Here is a 20,777-nt window from a genome sequence, read left to right as displayed (position 1 = left end):
CCATCTCTTTTTTTTTATTTTTATTGTCCTCATTGCTACCATGGTTTCAATGCCAGACCAGATTAACATACAAGCAGCTGTCTCAGTTCATAGAAAAACTGGCAGGGATAGAAAAGCGACATAGTGGGTACCCAATATCCCTCAGCTATTGCAGTCTCAATCTTAAAAGGCAAAGAACCAACCGGTTACCATCTTATAGGCAACCTTGGTAGGGGTGGCAGCCAAATCAACCCGGGCTAGGACCAGGTACCGGCTATGGTGGGCTATGGTGCAAAGGCAAGGGGGGCACCATAGTAGAGTAATCATCGGACCCGGGGAAAAAAAAAACAAAAAAAAAAAAAACCGGATATTTCAGTGTACCCATGATAACAAATACCAGAAAGCCCTATTGCTCTGATTACCAGACCTAGCAAGGTCCATACGTGATGTGTACAAAACGGAAGCCTGCCATTCACTAAGGTTGGGGGGGGACGAATCCTTCCACTTCCTGCAGATCTCCCTTCTTGCCAACAACACCGCATAGAACACCAAATTTTTGGCTGCACTTTGAACTCCTTCCAAAATCCCGAAGATCACAAGAGGCAAGTCTATGTTAACCTGGACACCCAGTGATGTGGTTAAAGTATTGCTGATAGCTGCCCAATATGACTCTAGTCTAGGGCAATCAAAGAACATGTGAGTGTCTGATGCTGCCAGAAGGCCACACCTTGAGCATGCCACTGAATTGCCCTCAGAAAATTTAGATAATCTGAGGGGAGAATAGTATGCCCTATGCAGGGTAAAAAGGTGGTTTCTGCGTAGCCATGAAGGCTTCACTATGCTACACAAGAGGCCGAATGACGCTGACCAGAGTTTTTGTAAGTTTTGACCAGAAATTGAAGGACTCCACAGCAAGTCCGGCAGACTGAAAACTCCATCAGTTTCCTCAAGTAGGAGTCTATACCACTGTGAAGTCTCCTTTTTACCCGATGGGTTGTTGACCAGATTGTTGATAAGTAGGCTATATCCTCCAAGTGGAAACTTATTTCTTTCGAGGGATTGAGTTTTATAGGCCTGAGTCCAACTAGTCATTTGCAAGTATTTGAACCTTGATAGGTTGGGGCCGATCTTGGCCTGAAGCTGTTCCCATGAAAGCAACTCCCCATCAAAGAAGAGATCTCCCCAAACCTCTAGGCCTGCGTCTCTTATAGGCGCCGCTAAACTGTCTCCAAGCCAGAGGAGATTTTCAGGTAGCCCCCATAGCGGTGTTCTATCACAGAAATACCCTTGCTTTATAGATCTCGTGACTTCGGCCCACATTTTTGCCAATCCTTGTAAAACCTTCAGTTTGATTTTTTTAAAGTACTTTGGGTTGCCAAATTTAAAAAGAAAGGCCGATTGGCTAACGCCTTCCCCTTCTAGCATAGCTGAGAACATCAGGCCCACCCCGTAATCAGAAGGCATTTTTAACAACATACGGGAATGAGACAACTGGAAGGCCCAAGCGTATAATTTCAAATCCGGGGCAGCCAAGCCCCCCTTGTCTCTTCGCCACCTAAGCTTTTTCCATGATATCCTTGCCTGTTTGTTGTTCCAGATAAAAGATGTTATGTCTGACTGTAGTTTAGCTAAACAAGAATAATCGAAGTGCAAGGGAATGGTACAAAACAAAAAAGAAATTTTAGGAAGAATCGACATTTTAATTAGATTGACCCTCCCAATTAAAGAGAGTGGAATATGAGACCATGAATGCAATAACCTACGGCATTCTTTAACTACTGCTGATAAATTAACTTGAGCAATTTTTTCTATATCCTTCCCAATATGTAGACCCAAATACCTCATCGAGGAACCTGCTTGTAACTCCCTAGCTCGCCCATCATCATTCCAGACAAGCATCTCGGTTTTTGTATCGTTAATCTCATAACCGGATACTTGGCCAAAAGAGTGGGCAGTCTTTAAAATTATGGGGAGTGCAGTGCCAAAATTTGATGTAAGAATAAGCACGTCGTCGGCGTATAGGGCTACTTTCCTTTCCCACCCTTTATAAGAAAAAGGCTTGATGGTGACCTCCTCTCTCAGTTGTTGCGCGAAGGGCTCGATATAAAAATCAAACAATAGGGGGGAAAGTGGGCAGCCCTGCCGTGTCCCCCTAGTGATAGTTACCGGGTCAGATAGCTCTCCATTAACCAAAAGACGTGCAACTGGGCTGTGATATAACAAACCAATTGCCCTACGAAACCCTGCCCCCACGCCAAACTTAGCCAAAGCCCTCGACAGGCATACCCAATTGACCCTGTCGAATGCTTTGGTCGCATCCAACGTGAGGGCCGCCAAAGGAAGGGTCCGGGCCGATGCTATATCGATAGCACCTATTAAGTCATAGGTTAGCTCAAATAATTGTCGCCCCTTCACAAAGCCCTTTTGGTCAGGATGGAGAACCGAAGGCGCTATCTCGGCCAACCTTGATGCCAAAATTGTGGTGAAGATCTTATAATCCACATTGAGGATTGAAATTGGCCTATAGGATCCACAAGCGGTCTTTGGTTTCCCTGGTTTCAAGATAAGGGTGATTGAGGCATTATCCCAAGAGGCAGGCGGGATCTGTCCTTCCACTAAGATTTGATTGAATAGAACAGTAAGAAAGGGAACTAATTCTGTTTCAAGGGCTCTATAGATTTCTGCCGGCAACTCGTCGGGTCTGGCTGCCTTCCCCTTCTTACTTCTTTTAATGGCAGATCTTACCTCATCCTCAGTAATGGCATTATCTAAGAATTGAGACTGCTCAGCAGATAGCGAAGGAAGATTAATGTCCCTCAGCCAACCTTCAATAGATTCTAACGAGATCTCCTTATCCTCCTCGTAAATCACCTGAAGGTAATCTCTGAAGACACCCCTGATATCCTCATCTGAAGAGAAGGTGTTATTATCAGCAGTTATTGCGGCTATGTTATTGCGAACCAGATCTGTTTTGGTCTTCCAGGCCAGTAGTTTCCCCGCGCCCTCGCTGTATTCAAAATGGGCCAACTTACTGGCTTCCCATCTCTGTTGAAGTCGAAGGTTTAATATCGAGCTCTAACTACCCTTCAGAGCCACTAATTGATTACAAAGAGTGGCTAGATCTAATCCGGAAGCCATATAATTGGTGTCTATATCTTGTTGCGTTTGACGTATTTGAGCTTCAATAGAAATGACTTCCTCTCTATGTTTCTTCCTGCGGTATGAAACTTTCCCCATAATAACCCCTCTCAAAAAAGCTTTAAACGAATCCCAAATCATCCTGGTCGTAGCTGAACCCCTGTTGGAATCCAAAAATGTATGGGTTTCAAATTTAAGAAATGTGATATCCTCAAAAGAAGAGAGAAGAGAGCGGTCAAAAGACTAAGTGTTGGAAGACCTCTTAATCGGTCTGACAAGTTCCATTACAACAGCCGCGTGGTCTGACAGATGCAATGGGAGGTAGCTAATGGCCTTGACGGAATCTACCAGCCTCAGACTAATTAAGATGAAGTCAATTCTGGACTGGTGATGGTACTTGTAGTTCCGGAAAGAAACCCCTTGTTGTTGCCCCGACCTCTCTCTCCAAATATCAACATATCCATATTGCTTAATTACACTTTGCAGCAAGGCCCTGGTCTTAGAAAAAACTAGGGATCGATTATTGGCAGATTTGTCCAATAGGGGGTCCAGTACGACATTAAAGTCGCCTGCCAGGATAATGGGTTCAGGGAAGGAAAGCAGGTGTGAAAATATAGACTCCAGAGTGGAGGGGTCGTCCTAATTCGGACCATAGAACCCCATGATTGTACTTTGCATACCGGACATAACTACTGACGCTATGGCCCATCTGCCACCTGGGTCGACCACCTGTGATATCAGCCTAGTTTTAGCTCCTTTTTTTAATACAACTGAGACCCCTCTTGTGTTAGTTGTTTGGGTAGTTGAAACTGCGAAGTCTATCCACCTATTTTTCTTGATAAGGGCAAGCATTTTAGTATGAGTTAGGTGCGTCTCCTGGAGCACAATGACCTGCGCATCCAAGTCCCGCAAGTATTGCATAATTCTATTAGCTCTGGGCTTGGTGCGGAGGCCATTTACATTCCAGGAGATATATTTTACACTACCCATACTTAAACAAGAAAAGAAAAAATAAGACTAAGATTACCATTTGTTGCTTTAATTCTTTGCTCAACATCTGCCTGCTTCCATCCTTTTTAACACTTCTTCGATCAATGAGGACCTTTTTATATTTTTGCCAACTCCCACCCCCCCTCCTAACCCCATGCATCCCCTCATCCCCACCACCCCCCACTTGGAAAACCCTTGTGTTATCTAACCGGTACATAATCCGGTAGATAGCACCCCCTTCCACAAGCTCCCGTCGAGAAAACCCCACCCACCCCAGAAGAAAAAAAAAAAAGTGCAAAACAGAAAGGTATAGGTCATAAAAAGTGAACCCCCCCCCCCCCCCAATCATGCCCTAAAAAAGGAGTTACCAAAGCTATTTTTAACAATTAGCTAGGAAGTAGAAAGAAGAGGACATTTTAGTCAAAATGAATAAGTAGATGTGACCTAAGGTAAAGAAGCGTACAGCTATGTGTTAATAGTAGCACAGTAACTATTAGGCTTATCTAAAAAGATTCACCAACGCTATCTCACAATATGCATAGACTATTTGTTCTCATTACCTAACGTCGACAAAAGCTCGTCGGCTGCCTGCACTGACCTAATGTTATACATCCGGTTATTGTGCATAACTTTGATGGCTGCCGGGAACATGAGCTGAGCTGTTGCTCCTACCTTTCTAAAGGCATCCAAACGCCTCCCAAACTCCCATTGTTTCTCCAATGTGATTCTGGAGAGGTCAGACCTAACTAGGAAAGTAAAACCTTTCCCTGCGAGAGACTTTTGTTTTAATGCCAGGTTTAGAATCTGCTCCTTCAACACATAAGTGTGAAAGTTAACCAGTATTTTACGCGGCTTCGATCTTTGGGGATTCCGCCGAAAGGGGTCCCTATGGACTCGCTGTATATCCGTGGCTAACTCCTCAACTGAGTGCTCCAAGCCCAGGGACTTTAACAAAACAGTAATGAAATGCTTAATGTCTGAACCCTCAGTTCCTTCCGGAATATTGAGAATCCGTATATTCCCCCGCCTGGCATTATTTTCTAACGTCTCCATCCTCTCGCTGCCGTGGTGCTCCGAGGCGAGCTCCGTCGGAGTCGACCCTGCCCTACCGTGCCTTAACGGGGACTGTGACCCCGTCGGCTGGAGTGGTGGGATATGTCCTAGAGCTTGTAGAGGAATAGAATTTTTCATTGAAGTGGTAAAATACATTTTCGCCCGGTTGTTGTTTGGTCGAGTATCGGCGGTTGTCTCTTCAAGCGGCACGTTGAGGATGCAGTACCGCGTTTTGGACACCGGATGTCCCACGTCAAACAACCTGCTTCCTCTGTCCGTGTGTGTTCTCGGAGGACGCCGTGAATTTTTCCCCCAAGCTGTTTCTGCAGTAAGCTCTGCACCTCTGAGAGTGGCAGGAGGGAGTCAGTGTTTTTCAGAGGGAGCATTGCTCTGGGAGCCAGAAATTGGTCGAACTGCTGCACCCATACCGCAAGAGCCCCGGGGGACGCCGAGGCTGCGTCTCTGGACAGCCGCGCTGGAGCTGAGGTGGGGGAGAAAGCTGCGGAGCCTTGGGCAGCCATTCCGTGGTTCTGCCTTTGTGGCATACTCAAGAAGTGCAGTTAACAAAGCGTCTTCTAGGGGGGTGCAGAAACCAATACTGTCACCTCCTCTGAAGGCAGCCGAGGAGGGAAGGCTAGAGAAAAATAGCCATCTCTGTGCTAAATAGATTACCTCTGTGCTTTGGACCAAAATGATTGACTACAGGATACTTCTCCTTGTATATTTAATGTAAGTCCTTCCTGCTTAGACATTGGTTATTCAAGTAATCTTCCTGCTGAGTTTACATCTTTTAAGTGTTCCAGGGCGTTCTCTAAAAATTCTAAGTTGGAACACAGCAGGGATAAACTGGTGGACCCTGAATGGCAGAATTTTATTTCTGATTTTAATGTCATTTTGTTTCAGGAGACCTGGGCTTGTGATCCGGTTGGCCGGGATGGTGATGTTATGTTAATTTATATTTGTAAAGCGCCAAATCACCAATAGTCTCTAATCGCAGCAGACCATGAACCCAGGGATCCCATATTACTTGCTGGTCGGGCACAATTGGGGTAAAACTTATCCAAACGCCTCAGTGAACAGGATGGTCTTAAGTTTCCTCCTAAATGGGAGTAGAGTGGCTTCCCCACGTAAACTCTCTGGTAGCTTGTTCCTAAGCTGGGGAATCACAACCGAGAAGGCACGCCCCCCAAGGTGATTCTATTAAAACGTGGACAGGCCAACAGGTGTGTCTCTGATGAGCGAAGGCATCGACCCCTCACATAAAGCTTCAGACGGTCTTTGATGTAGCTAGGCGCTGCTCCATACTTAGCTTTGTGTGCAATGCACGCCCTTAAACCTGACCCTCTGCTTGATAGGGAGCCAGTGTAACTGTTGTAGCAGGGGTGTGGCGTGTGTTCTTCTTGGCACTTCTTGCCGCATCATTTAAAACCACCTGAAATTTCCCAAGGAGTTTATCGGGGAGCCCTATGTATGCTGCGTTGCCGTATTCCAGGTGTGACAGGATTAAAGCTGACACCACGGTACGCATGGTAACAAATGACAACAAGGGTACAAGTTTCCGTAGTTGCCTCATCAGTCCCACACAGCTCCCCACTACAGCAGCTACCTGATTGTCCATCGTCAACTTGGAATCTAACCTAATACCCAAGCTCTTCACAGCTGGCACCGTTATCGGGATGGTGCCAAGCTCTTGTGGCCAGAAGAGACTGGACCAAGGGTTAGCCCCTGTAGCAATAGCAAGAACTTCTGTCTTGTCCGGATTTACTTTAAGTGAATTCAGGGTCATCCAGTTCATAATGAACTGGAGGATGTTTTGTACCTTGAGCTGTGCTTGAGAGGAATTGTCAATACAAACAATTAGTTGAGTGTCATCGGCATAATTAAATACCTGACATTCCAGTTTGGCCAGTGCTTCTATCAGACCCTGAAGATAAATATTAAAAAGCAAAGGGGACAGCGCAGAGCCCTGCGGAACCCCACATGGCAAAGCGCCATACCTGGATGTACAGTCCCCTATTTGGACCTTTTGGGACCGATCCTCCAAAAAGGAGACAATCCATTGGAGGACCATCCCAGTAGCTCCCAGCCGACGGACATGGGCCGCCAAACGTGCATGGTTCACCGTGTCAAACGCGGCTGAGCGGTCCAATAAGATCAACACTGAGGGGAACTTCTTATCAGCTGTAAGCCTTAGCTCATCCAGTACTGAGAGCATCACCAACTCGGTACTATTGTGAGCTCTAAATCCCGCTTGCCGAAAATGTAGCAGCTGATGGTCTTCCAGAAAGGATGAGAACACTCTAAGCACATGTTGCTCAAGCACTTTAGCCAGATATGGAAGTCTGGAGATAGGTTGAAAATTCTTTAGGTTCTTAGTGCCTGCCCCTGCTTTCTTTAGCAGTGGGATTACCATGGCTGCCTTAAATTTGTGTGGGACCTTTCCTGTTGCCAGGGACAGGTTAAGTAGAGACAGTATCTCTGGCCCTACCACCGGAAGACCCATTTTAAACACCCTAGGAGGGAAGTGGTCTTCCAGTGTCCCAGACTTTACTTTAGCCATGATATGAGCTAGACTGTTTAAATCAAGTGCAGGGAAGACTGAGAGTATGCCTCCCTGAAATTCTGGTGGGTCAAACACTGGGAAGGGACATGGACTTATGCGAGTAGTGCCTATTTCTCTAATGATATCTTTGACCTTAACTAAAAAGAAGTCCTGTATCTTATCACAGTCCTCCTGGTTGACGACTGTCCTCTGTTCTTTCTTTTGGCTCAGCTCCCCGAGTAAATTAAACGTCTCCTTCTGAGTGTCAGTAGCCTCCCTGATATTTAAATCATAATACGAAGATTTTGTGGAAATCAATAATGCTTTGTAAAGGGCTACTTTTACCATATAGTTTTCCTGAGCCAATGGCGCATATGATTTCCGCCACTGCCTTTCGCATTGACGAAGGGCCTGTTTTTCACTTCTCAGTTCTTCAGTGTACCATGGGGCACCCTTTGTTCTATTCATTATCCTTTCCCTTCGTGCGGGAGCCACAACATCAATGGTTGTCCTCAGCCAATGAGTATGTTTTTGTGTGGCAGCGACTCCCTCCCCTGGACATTGGCCACGAGGGAGACTAATTATCTTGGTCCGATTCTCAGCTAATCTGAGGGTATTTTCAATTCCCCTTAAACATAGAGGTATTCAGATTCTTTGGGTGCTCATCTCTAAAGATTTAATTTCTTCCTAGTGAACTTCTACAACTCTATCAGCAACATTGGGTGTGTCAGATTTTGAAGTAGTGTCAAGTCTAGAGATCAGATCACATGCCTATTGAAATGTTTTGAATATATATAGTAGGTGGGGACTTAAACACTAAGTTAGGACAAAATTCCAACAATGGTAACCATTTTGTGTTAGAGGACCTAGTGCCTGGTGATTAGGGGTCTGACCAGAGGGGTCATAAACTAGCTGAGGTGCTTGGGCAAGATGGCTTAATAAATGTAAGGCCTGTGGGCCCTAGTTAGTCTAGGGAATTGCCCACTTTTGTGGGTTGGGGGTAAAGGGACCATTATTGATTCTCCAATCCACGGGATTTTTGGCACACAGACCCTCTCTGCAGCATAAAGGGTCCTACCTTGTTGTTGCCCATCGAATACTCCTGCCAGGACTCACGAGCAGCGCCCGTGTCAGCGCACAAGCAGCCCAGCAGCCCACCGCTGCAGCCTGCACTACACAACTACGCGGACGCCGGTGAGGGGACTCCAATCCCCAGGGTGCATAGCGCCAAAAGCGGAAGTAGCCGGGACCAGAAACGTGCCAGGACGCGCAATAAAAACCAGCAGAGCCCCCGCGTCGCGGGAAGCGCGCGGGAGAAGCCCGGGACAAGGGCGGGACCGTCTGCGGCCGCCCGAGGCCGAATGAGGCTGGGCTGGGCCACACCTTGTTAAGACTTGGCTATAGACATTGGCCTGGTGAGTTGCCCTCGAGTCACTCTGTTTTGTTAAGGAAACATCCCTATTGTCGCACAGTATGTCAAAATGGAAATCTGGAGACAAGGTAGTGGGCACTCTGGATGCATTCCTAATACGTGCTGAATCATTGTTGGTGCATGAAATTCAGGCCACTGAGAGAAGATTATCCTTGGATCCCAGACTGTTAGGAGGGGGGGGCTACTTCTGACATCCCACTTTATGCCCCCAGACCGTTAAGGTTAACAACCGATCCCCCTGAACAGTCTCAGTCTCCCGGTAATAGCTCTGCTCCAAATTTTTTTTTTTTTGTAAATATTTTTATTGAAGTTTAAACATGAAACATTACACATTTGCATCAGGTTCAGTAGAATAAAGGTCCAGTGAGAGTGTCGTGGGACATATATGACATGGTGAAGAACAGAGAGCTCCTTTTTGTTGCGCAAGACAGTATTAATCACTTTGCATCGACCAATGATATCTCGTCTATTCAGGGTCACTGAGGTCTGAGTCTGATGTGTCGCTCGGGGGTTCACATATATTTCCTCTATAAGCATTCCACCCACCCCACACCCGGGTCCATTTCTTAGGGCAGCCTCTGTGAATATAGACAGTTTTTTCGACCACCATTGTGGAGTCCATGTCTCGGGACCACTGGGCGAGGGTCGGAGTTTGGCTGGAGCCCCATTTTTGGGCAATATTGCGTTTTGCCAGCATAAGTCCCAGTGTTACCCAGAGTTGCGTGGTCTTGATGTGATCAGTCTGTTCCCAAACATTGAGGAGACATCTCCGTGGCTCTGGGAGTGTTGGGACCTTGGTCACCTGGGAAAGCGTGCGCAGTATTCCCTTCCAATACAGAGCTATGGCCGGGCATTCCCAAAGTGTATGTAAAAGGGTTCCCTCCATCCCACACTGTCTCAGGCATAGCGGGGAGTCAGTTTGGTTCAGTTTAAATAGGAGTGTACGACTGTAGTATGTGCGGTGTAAAATTTTAAGTTGGACCAGACGCAGTCTAGATGAGACGCCCACCTCCCGAGGGGAGGAAAGCGCCGCCTGCCAATCCGCTTCATCGAATTCCCCCAGCTCGGCCTCCCATCGGTCTTTAAGGGCTGCGAATGGATCTGGCCGGTTGTTTATCAGTTTTCTGTATGTTAGGGAGGTCGCCCTCTGTGTCAGGTGCTCCGTGAGGAGCCGGTCCTCCAGAGGCGACGACTCCGGAAGCCGGGTTCCGGGCGGGACAGCTGCCTGGAGTGCGTGCCGGATTTGCATGTACCTGAACCCTTCGGTGGGGGCCAGGTCGAAATCTGCTTGCAATTGGGTAAATGTGACCACTTCTCCCTTCTGCCAAAGGTCTCCCACCCTGGAGATGCCAATTAGGTCCCATCGATGGAACCCCTTGGTAGTACGCAATACCCCCAGCTGTTTCGCCTCCCACAATGGAGTAGCTTGTGTTATTTTCCCAGCCCAGCCCAGCCCAGGGCTCGCTGCGCCTCGAACCACAGCCGGAGGGTGTGTGTCGTGGGGCCTGGGGGGCATCGGCCCCTCCTGTGATGCTCTGCTCCAAATTTGCCTGTTTCACTTTCCGCCACCATCACCCAGAGTAACCAGAGCAGCTCTGCTAGGGTCAAGACAAGGGGAACGAAAGCAGTAGGAAAAGTCGTCAAGGATCAACACAAAAAGGCTCAGAAAGGTTGCAACACTCCTAAAATTACCAGATCTAAATCTAAAGCCTCTGCTACAACCGTCACCACGGTTCTGCCCAATACCCCTGCCCACGGCGACTCAATCACTCCATCCCATGAAGTGTTAGCTGACGACCCCCCAGTGGCAAATTCCTTATTGACCATAAGGGATTTTGCCACTATATTAGAAGATAAGCTAGCTACCATTCTGGAGCCACTATACAAACGCCTGGATATGGTAGTCCAAAGGCTAGATAAGATAAGAGGGGGTTTGCGCCTGCACAGCTGCAGCGGCCACGTTTAAATCTTGCACTCAGGCAGCTGCGGGGGCCCCTACATCCTTGCCACTGGCCAATGATAATTGTGACAACCGGAATGGGGCCATTTCTTGCCCAAATCGAGTGGGGGATGAGGGGGAACAAGAGGGGGTAGTAAGGGCAAACGTTCCACCAGCTATATCCAACCCAGTAGTACCATCGACCCACGAAACTTCGACTCTTATGAAGCCTCGAGGGCAGGCTATTAATAATAACAAGACAGGTGACCAACCCAAGTGCCCCTTTCTCCACCTGCCCCCCCAAGCAACCCCATACACAATTGTCTTGGCAAATGTGCCTTCACTACCACAAAACACACAAGAGCACTGGTCGTCCCTTAAGGACAAAGCCCTGCACTATTTGAACAAAATGACAAACATTGGTAATAGGCTATATAGGGACTTTAAAATGGTTAGAAGGATTGATTGGGTTGGTCACTCCGAAAAATCCATTGCCGGGGATTGTGTGGTTTTAAGCTTTAGGTCACCCGAACTGGTGCATTATATCCTTGATTCTGTTGGTTATGCACCAAATGATTGGTCATCAATCTGTGTTTTGCCGTTAGGGTATTTTTACAAACAGGAACTAGGAAGACAACAAAGAGGTGACCGTTTCCTTAGGGCGGCCACCTCAGGCCCCGAGCAATGCTTTGAATCCATCAATCGCTTTGAGGTACTGTCTTCCCTCGAAGATATAGATTGACAAAGAATGGGTGGTCCAGGAGTCCACATGGAAGGTGGCAATAACTCCATCATAGAGGCTGGAATAAGCAACCTACCTTTATGCCCCAAGTCTGACGACCAATCTAGGGCAAAGCATCTAGTGCAAACAAGCCCCGATAGACACTCTGCTGTGTATCTAAATGCTATTGGAAATTCAACTAACTTGGTCCCAAGAGATTCCATGGCCATTGCCTCCTGGAACATTGCCGGCCTGGAATCCAAGGTTGGCATAGCTGACTGGGTATCCCTAGTTAACGAAGTGGACATATGGGCTTTCCAGGAAACATGGGCCGTGGAGAAGAAATATAATGTTGGATATTTGAACTTTTCACGACCTGCAAGAAGGGGGCCCAGGGGTAGACCGGTTGGGGGCCTGACGTTTTGGGTCAGGCAAACCCATGGGGCTTCTATCGAAGAAATTCCTATTGACAATCTGGATATCCTGGCAATTAAACTCAAATTCCAGAATGGGTCAATACTAACTTTAGTTAATGTATATGCTAGGGGACAACCGAGTGGTAAGAGCTCCCAGACCATTACAGCACTGGAATCCCTTTTTGCGGAAGACTCCATCAAAAATAATTTGATCATCCTGGGGGACTTCAATACAAGCTTTGAACCCCTGGATGGTGACGATGGTAGGCTGAGCGTGGAGGAGGATGCCCTTTGGGGTGTCCCCCTGCTAACATCCCAACCCATAAAGAAATGGACAGAGGCTGCGCTACAGCTTAAGGGGATGTGTCTGGAACGGGGTCTCAGGGCAGTGAATGGCAGAACAAAATCTGATGCCCAGGGAGCCCCGACCTTTAATAATGGTCGAACGAAAAGCAGAATAGACCATATCCTAGTTAACCTAGAAATTTGGCACACCGTGTCCGATATGGCCGTACAAACTCGGCCTGAAAGTGACCACAATCCACTGATCCTGACTATGGACATCCAGGGATATGCTCATCCGACTAGAGAGAATCTAACAAAATGTGGCGTCCCATTAATAATAGGCAATGACTTTAGGCGGGTCAAATGGGATAAGGTGGCGTTGGATGAGTCCAAGGTGTTAGGAATTAGGGCTTTGATAACAAGCGCATTGGGAGAAATAAACACCTGCAACACACAAGAGTCCCTTAATGACAAATTGCCACAGATCCACTCGGACCTTATAAATAGGCTTAAGACCTATTTTATTAACATTAAGCCCATGGGGAGTAATAAGAAACACGAGCCCATTTCATGGTATAACGACCGTTGTAGGTCCACCCATAAAGCCCTCTTGTCTGCAATTAAATCTAGGTCCTATGTATTGATTAAGCAGGCACGGATAAAGTATAAATCCACCCTAAAACAGGCAAAAAAAGAGTGGGATGAGGGACGCTGGAACGATCTGCTGGAAGCCTGCAAAGGCAGGAATATGTCCCTCTTTTGGGACTTAATAAGGCGGGGAGATGGACAAAGGCCTCTAGTCCCAAATAACAACGTGGAACCAGATCGTTGGGTTGCCCACTATGAGGCACAATATCAGCAGGGCTTAGTACGAACTCTTAGTCCTGCTACCCCACATATAACTATAGAGGTCCCCTTAAGATTTAGTACCAAGGAGATCGAGGCGGTACTGAAAAACATACCAAGTGGTAAAGCCCCCGGTCCAGACTGCATTCCAGCAGACCTGTTTAGACAGGATAATGATCTCTGGGTCCCTTATATCACTAACCTAATGAATTCCTTGGCTGGGGGAACACCCTTCCCCGAATCCTGGTCCGGCGCTGAAATAATCCCGGTCTTCAAAAAAGGAGACCGCGCCGCACCAGGTAACTACAGGCCAATTAGCCTTATTGACGCATTTCAAAAAATCATCGCTCGCGTCATTTTAGGTAGAATACATAGTTGGATTAATGATAACAAGATTCTATCTATTCTTCAAGTTGGGTTCCGGGCACGTATGGGGACATTGGACCAGGTTTTTAAATTTGTTCTAATTTACTGGAAGGAGGTCCTGTTGGGCAAGGGTCTCATTTTTGCAGCCTTTGTGGACTTCCGCATTCGATCTTGTCCCAAGACCAAAATTATGGGAAGTTTTATTAAGGTTAGGGATGCATAGGGAATTAGTTGACTTTGTGGTCAAGCTCCACAGCTCTAATTATGCCCAGGTCCGGTGGGGGAAACCAGGTGAAGTAACTAAAAGATTTAAGGTCGAGAAGGGAGTCCGCCAGGGGTGTGTCCTGGCCCCTACATTGTTTTCGTTGTTTATTAATGGGGTAGTACACTATTTTGAGGAGCACCCCACCGATGCACCTAAGTTGGATGGACAAAGGGTACCTCTACTCATGTTCGCTGATGACACCCTGATATTATCCAAAACTCGTCAGGGATTACAACGGGCGCTATCTCGTTTTGAGGCCTTCTGCAGCGAACATGAGTTAGAGATAAATGTGGATAAAACTAAATTTATGGTCCTCCATGGGGCAGGTGATGTGTCGGCAAAAGTCTCCATGGGGGGGAAGCCACTAGAGCAGGCCAAGGTCTTTACATACCTAGGCATTACCATTGGCGAAAAAATGAGCTGGGCACCCCAGATGAAGCTCTTGGCTTTGAAACACTCACAGCTGGCGGGAGCTCTACTAAGAGAACATAGGTTATCCCTCAGCAAACCCTTAGCCCCAGTAATCAAGCTGTACTCAACGAAAATAGCTCCTGCCGTTCTTTATGGTGCAGAAATCTGGGGCAATTGTAATCTGTCCGACCTGATACTGGCCCAGAATAAATTTTTTAGATCATTAGTCGGCCTCCCACAATCAACCCCACGAATTCCCCTACTGTTTGATCTTGGCTGTAATCCCATTGAGGATGTTGTTCAGCTAAAAATGCTGTATTTCTGGAGAAGGTTGTGGTCTACCCAGGAATTAGTCCACTTTTCTAAGGCCCTTCTTGAAGTAAGGGGGTTGGATTATCACAATAAAATCTCATGGCTAAAAACCATTAAAAACCTCCTTATCGATATGGGCATGAGAGACCTCTGGTTTTCCCCGCAATCTACTGTTATTCCATCAAAAACAGATTTAAGAGTGGCCTTCTGGTGTTTGGCCAAATCTAGAAGGCATACTACATTACTGGACTCTCCTTTGACCAGAGCCTTCTTGGACTTTAAAGAAGAACCTTCTCTTGAAATCTATTGGGACTTGATTACCAAACCAAGAGATCGTAGGCTGTTTCATCAGTTCAGGGTGGAAACGCTCCCTCTAAGGGATTTTACCAGAAAATGGAAAGTAGGTTTGGGAGACAGGTGTCCGTTCTGCCCTGAACATACCGAAAATATAAGCCACCTCCTCTACGTTTGTCCAGCTTATCAATTACCTAGAAACACCTGGCTTAAACCTTTATGTCGCTCATTGGGTACATCCTCTGCCCTGTTTGCTAAAAGGCTGTTAAAAATTGGTGACAAAGATTTAATTATCGTTGGAGTAGCTAAATTCCTCAGTTGGTCCTGGGCTATCAGGGAAAAGAGTGGAGGATCGTAGTTTATCATAGTTCCCTACCATTTTATTTATAAGCTGATTTTATGACTATTTTATATTTTAATGAACTGTGTTTATTAAATCGCAAATATGATGTTTTACCCTGATTGATGTATTTTAAACCGCTTTTTATAGCATGTCTTTTAAGATGAATAATCATAAATAAAGACTTTCTGAATGAATGATTATATTTTTGTTTTGCGGTTTCTTGATTGTTTTATTAGCCAAGGGGTGGCACATGAAACTAACTTTAGCGACCACAACCCAATAGAAACTCTACTAGGAGTTAATGTTGGTCCTGCTGAAAATCCTGACCCAGGCCTGACTGGCTTAACCACGAAAGACGGGGGGGGGGGGTGAGAGGGTAAAGTGACACAACCTCCCAAAGCCTAAAGTGATTAAATCAGTAGTCAGCATTATTATTGCTATCATTAAGGAGCCCCTATTAGCCCTGGAGACATCACCTGTTAATTGAGGATGCATTTAACCAGTTCAATGAGTCTACTGCTAATATCATAGGAGATATGGCGAGCAAACCCAATTGTGCAAAGCCGGGCTGGCTTGACAAAGCCTGCAGGTTGGCGGGTAATTATCTACGAAAGGCCCTTAACACTAAACCTCGCAACCTGGACATTATTAACAATGCCAGTAGGGTGTATAAAACAGCCTTAGGTAATCGAAAGGCTGAACTCAAAGAAGCATCTTGGGATTGGCCGGTGTCCACTTGTTCTTTTAGAGACTCCAAGTGTTTTTGGGTGGTGGAAAATGGAAGGCAGCCCAATGTGGCTGCCCATTACCATAAAGCATTCGCACTGGGTAAAGAACTCCCCACTCACTAGGGTGATGATGATGAACTGTACCCCCTTGAGATCCTGTTCGAGTATGAGGAGGTGTTTGAGGCCATTATGGGTAGCCCGTCCAACAAAGCACCTGGGTCAGATGGGATACCCATGGATCTATACAAGGCTGAACCACATCTCTGGGCCTCAGTTCTGACTAATGTCCTTAATGTCATGACCCAGCTAGGCCTACCGCTGACTTGGAAATCTACTAACATAGTCCTAGTGTTTAAGAAGGGGAATAGGCAGGACCCTACCTGCTATAGATCGATCTCCTTGTTAAGTTCTGTGGTAAAGGTGGTTGGGTGTATTGTCCTTCAGCGAGTGGAACCTTAGGCCCAGGCAAATGATATCTGCCCTGTCCAATATGGATACAGGGAAGGGATGGGTACACTGGAACAATGCCTGAACCTCAACCTAATTATGGGGAACTATGTTGTGGCGAAGCAGGGGTCCATTTTCCTTGCATTTATGGACCTCAGTAAATGCCTGTGTTAGATAAGGTACAGAGGGGGGGAGGCAACTGAATCTTTTAGCCTCCCAAGGGGGGTTAGCAGGGATGTGTGTTGCTCCAATATTGTTTTTATTATATATGAATAGCCCGAACAACTATCTGGGCGAAAATGGGGTTTATATGCCTAGAGTAAAGTCTGTCAGCGTGCCCACCCTGCTATATGCGGACGCCGCCGTATTGATGGCCAGTGGACTGGTGGACAAGTTTGTTAAGTTCATGGACGACCTGAATCTAGATACAAACATCTCAAAGACCCATTATATGGTCTGCCGGAGTAAGAAAGCTAGATCACGACCCATTGACATTAAAGGGCACAAAATTACTAGGGTTTCCACCTTTCCCTAGCTGGGGTATCACATAGCCTGCTGTGCCCTGTTTAGATTTTCACTGTCAGTGGGTTATACGCCCATCTTGCCCCTGCTGCAAATCTACAGAATGAAATGTCTCCCAGCCCTGACATACGGTGCAGCTATTTGGGTGTAGCGTAAGTGTAGGGCGATCCAGCTTGAAGAGGACCAACTCTGTAGAAAAGTTCCGGGGCTGGGCCCAAACAATCCCTCGTTTGCAACCCACGAGGAACTGGGTTTGAACTATGTGAAGGATCAGGTTAAACTGGCTCCACTGTTACTCTGGATGTCTGTTTGGGTAGACGCGAGACTGTGCTTCAACAGGAGTGTGCTTGAGGACTGCATGGAATGCACGTATGGCCACAAGATACCTTGGATCAATTATATAAAATCAGTTGCTCATTCCCTAGATTGCATGGATATTTTTAATCTGCGACACTTCCTTAAAAAGGGCTATCATGGTATTTTTAAGGAACAAATTTTAAATAAGTTCAAAGATGACAGGGAAGCTTGGTCGTTGGAGAAAACCTCCAACAGATCCTATTTACTGCTGAAATCCGTCATTGGCGTTGAACCATACCTTATAGCTGTAAAACATCCCAGTGACACATCACTGCTTACTAAATTTTGTATGGGTTCTATCCGTACAGTGATCTGTTTCCCCCCAGGCCAGTTCGATCCCCATGCCCTTTTAACTTGCCTCTGTGATGACAGTTCACCCCAGACCTTTATACAACTGGTCTTATTCTGTAACTACTATGAATTCTTGCGTAAAAGGTATTTATTACCACTTTTAAAACCGAGGGGTTTTACTCAATTTTGTCCTGTCTTTTTACTTTTACAGTTGTTACCTGATCAGGTGGTGATGTTGGCAGTCAGCGGATATTTAAATGGTGCTTTACACTGGAATATAAAATAATGTGTACCTAGTAAAATAATGATGTTTAAGTTAGGCTGGGTTGCTAAATTTACAAGGTTTTTAAACGCTCACACATTGTTCTTTGAACTTAATTGTACTGTATCAATCAATCAATCAGTCATTTGTAAAGCGCACTACATACCTGCGAGGGTCTAAAGGCGCGGGGGGGGGGGGGGGCTGCTACTGATCGAACAGCCAGGTCTTGAGTGTTCTCCTGTAGGTCAGCAGGTCTTGGGTCTGTCGTAGGCTCAGTGGGAGGGTGCTCCATGTTTTGGCAGTGAGGTGGGAGAGGGATCTCCCCCCGGTGGTAGTTCTTCGGATGCGTGGGACGGTGGCTAGTGAGAGGTCGGCGCAGCGTAGCTGGAGGTTGGGGATGTAGAAGGAGAGACGTCTGTTGAGGTAGGCGGGGCCGGTCTTGTGGAGTGCCTTGTGTGCGTGGATGAGGAGCTTGAAGGATATCCTCTTGTTGACGGGGAGCCAGTGCAGGTTTCTCAGGTGGGGGGTGATATGGCTGTGGCGTGGTATGTGGAGGATCAGTCGTGCCGAGGCGTTTTGGATGCGTTGTAGTCATTTGATGAGCTTGGTCGGGGCTCCCGCGTAGGGGGCGTTTCCGTAGTCGAGAATGCTGCTGATGAGGGCCTGGGTGACTGTCTTTCTTGCATCTGTTGGGATCCATTTGTAGATCTTGCGGAGGGTGTTGAAGCAGGAGGAGGAGACGGCGTTGACTTGCTTGGTCATTGAGAGCGTTGAGTCTAGGATGATTCCCAGGTTGCGTGCGTGGTCTGTGGGTGTCGGAGCTGTCCCCAGTGGCGTCGGCCACCAGGAGTCATCCCAGGCTGAAGGATTGGAGTGGAGGATGAGGACCTCCGTCTTCTCAGAGTTCAGCTTCAGGCGGCTGATCTTCAGCCAGTCGGCGACGGCCTTCATTCCTTCGTGGAGGTTGGCTTTGGCGGTGATGGGGTCCTTGGTGAGGGAGAGGATCGTGCCTAATAAGACTTAACATTTTGATGTGGTTTTTATGTATATGTTTTTATATCTTTTATGATTAGGATATATAATCGAATAAAGATTAATAATAAACATAAAGCTTGAATTGTTTGTCAGAACCCCGTTCAGAAAGCCACAGGGCAAGGAGGAGCTACTGGGCCCAATGTGGGTGTTGAGGTCTTTTACTCCTGATGTACTGCAACCCGACCTACAATGGGTCCTGAGCAACTGGGCCAAGCACCCTGTGGCACTAGATTCTCAGTAGTAGCGCGGGTGGAGCAGTTCAAGTCTTCTTGGATGGTGATGTCGGAGGGTGGGGGGGATTTAGACAGAGGGGGTGAACACTGACTCATCTCACAACTCAAAATACATTCAGCAGCAGCAATAAATGATTTCTCAGTAAAATGTGCGCTTTCTGAAAAAATAAGTATTTATATACTAACACAAAGTAAAACACAGCATTCACAAACAAAACACACAGTTCCCCGAAGTCATGCCCCTAGTGTTTCATCAGCGGGTTCCCGAGTCCCACTTCCCTCTCGCTATCAGTGGTGGTTATTTCCAAATCACTATAGGGGATTTTTAGGCTAAGTCCCACTACTAGTCCGAGTCGCTATACTGCTTTCTATAAACCATTAACAATCGTAGGCCTGCTCTTACACCTTCATATGACTTTTTTCCACACCCTAAAATCAACACACCTCACATCCCGCCTTCAGGAAATCTGCAATCTTGGACATTGGCACAAAGTACGCCACGTGAGGTTTTCCTGTCGTTGCTGTCCCCCAATAAATCTTCACCTCGCGCTCTTTCAAGATCTCCTTCATCTTCTCCTCCCCAAGGACCTCCTGCATGATAAGAGAAGAATATTAATATATAGTATTCTGGAACATTAAGTGTTCATTATACTATGTAATGATTTTGGGGAGTAGGGGTATTGGCGGATACACTGAATATCCCATTGACGAATACTGATGCTAATGAATGAGTCCAACAAGTGGTGCCCAAAATATATTTAGCTATATTGGCAGTGGCAGTGGCAGATTCTGGTATAGTAAACAATTTTGTAATAATCTCTTTAGTTTGGAGTTTGCAATTGCAAAACGTTTCTGGACATGTATCAACCTCATTTTAGTAGTTGGTAAAATGTTACTGTAGGAGATTAGATTATTATTTGGGGAGGGCCACAGACATTTCAAGGAATAATTACAACCCTTGTCAGGGTGAACATTCCAAGTTACTAAATTAACCTGAGCTCAATCCCATAGCAACTATGTCACAGAGCAGACAGGCTTAACTTAGGATAATGCTCAACTTAGGGCAATGTGTAAAGTATTTATGCAGTACTGAAACAGCAATTAGGTCGAAATGCCAAACAATAAAACCCCCAAACCCAATTTGAAAAGTAGGGTACAATGTAATAAACAAAATCACAAAAAAACCAATAAGGAGAACCAGAGACACATTTTTTTTTATGTTGTAATTAGGAATAGCGAAAAAAAAGCACAAGGTGCAAATCATAGTCTTCGGTCACTGTAGACCGCAACATATGGGCAGTTTTAGCTTGACTGAGATGGAGCGCGATTTATATAAACTATACAGGTTCATCCCAATGACAGATTTAACCTTCTGACTTAGTCTTTCAAGTCTCAATCAGCCACAGTACACTTCTAAAAGCACCCCAGGACCTTAGGGGAGGCACATGGAGAATCAGAGTGTCAGGAAAAGGCCAACTGCAGGGTCCAGTCCAGGTCGAGTTGCCACTGGCCAGCAGGGTACTTCCAGGAAAAGGGCTCTTGCAGTTTGTTGTCTCCCTGAAACCACACA

General features: G+C 46.4%; 1 protein-coding gene across 2 annotated transcripts in view; it reads right to left on the bottom strand.

The window, feature by feature from the left end:
• Positions 1-20,777, bottom strand: part of YARS1 (tyrosyl-tRNA synthetase 1) — a 109,400-nt gene that overhangs the window by 51,122 nt on the left and 37,501 nt on the right. For both annotated transcript variants that reach the window (XM_085648379.1, XM_085648380.1), the window contains exon 3: positions 19,652-19,798. In XM_085648379.1, the coding sequence (XP_085504505.1) occupies positions 19,652-19,798 (147 nt within the window). The remainder of the gene's footprint in view (positions 1-19,651; positions 19,799-20,777) is intronic.

Source organism: Triturus cristatus, chromosome 3_2 (assembly GCF_964204655.1).
Source record: "Triturus cristatus chromosome 3_2, aTriCri1.1, whole genome shotgun sequence".
Lineage (NCBI taxonomy): Eukaryota > Metazoa > Chordata > Amphibia > Caudata > Salamandridae > Triturus > Triturus cristatus.
This window is presented reverse-complemented; position numbering and strand designations above follow the sequence as displayed.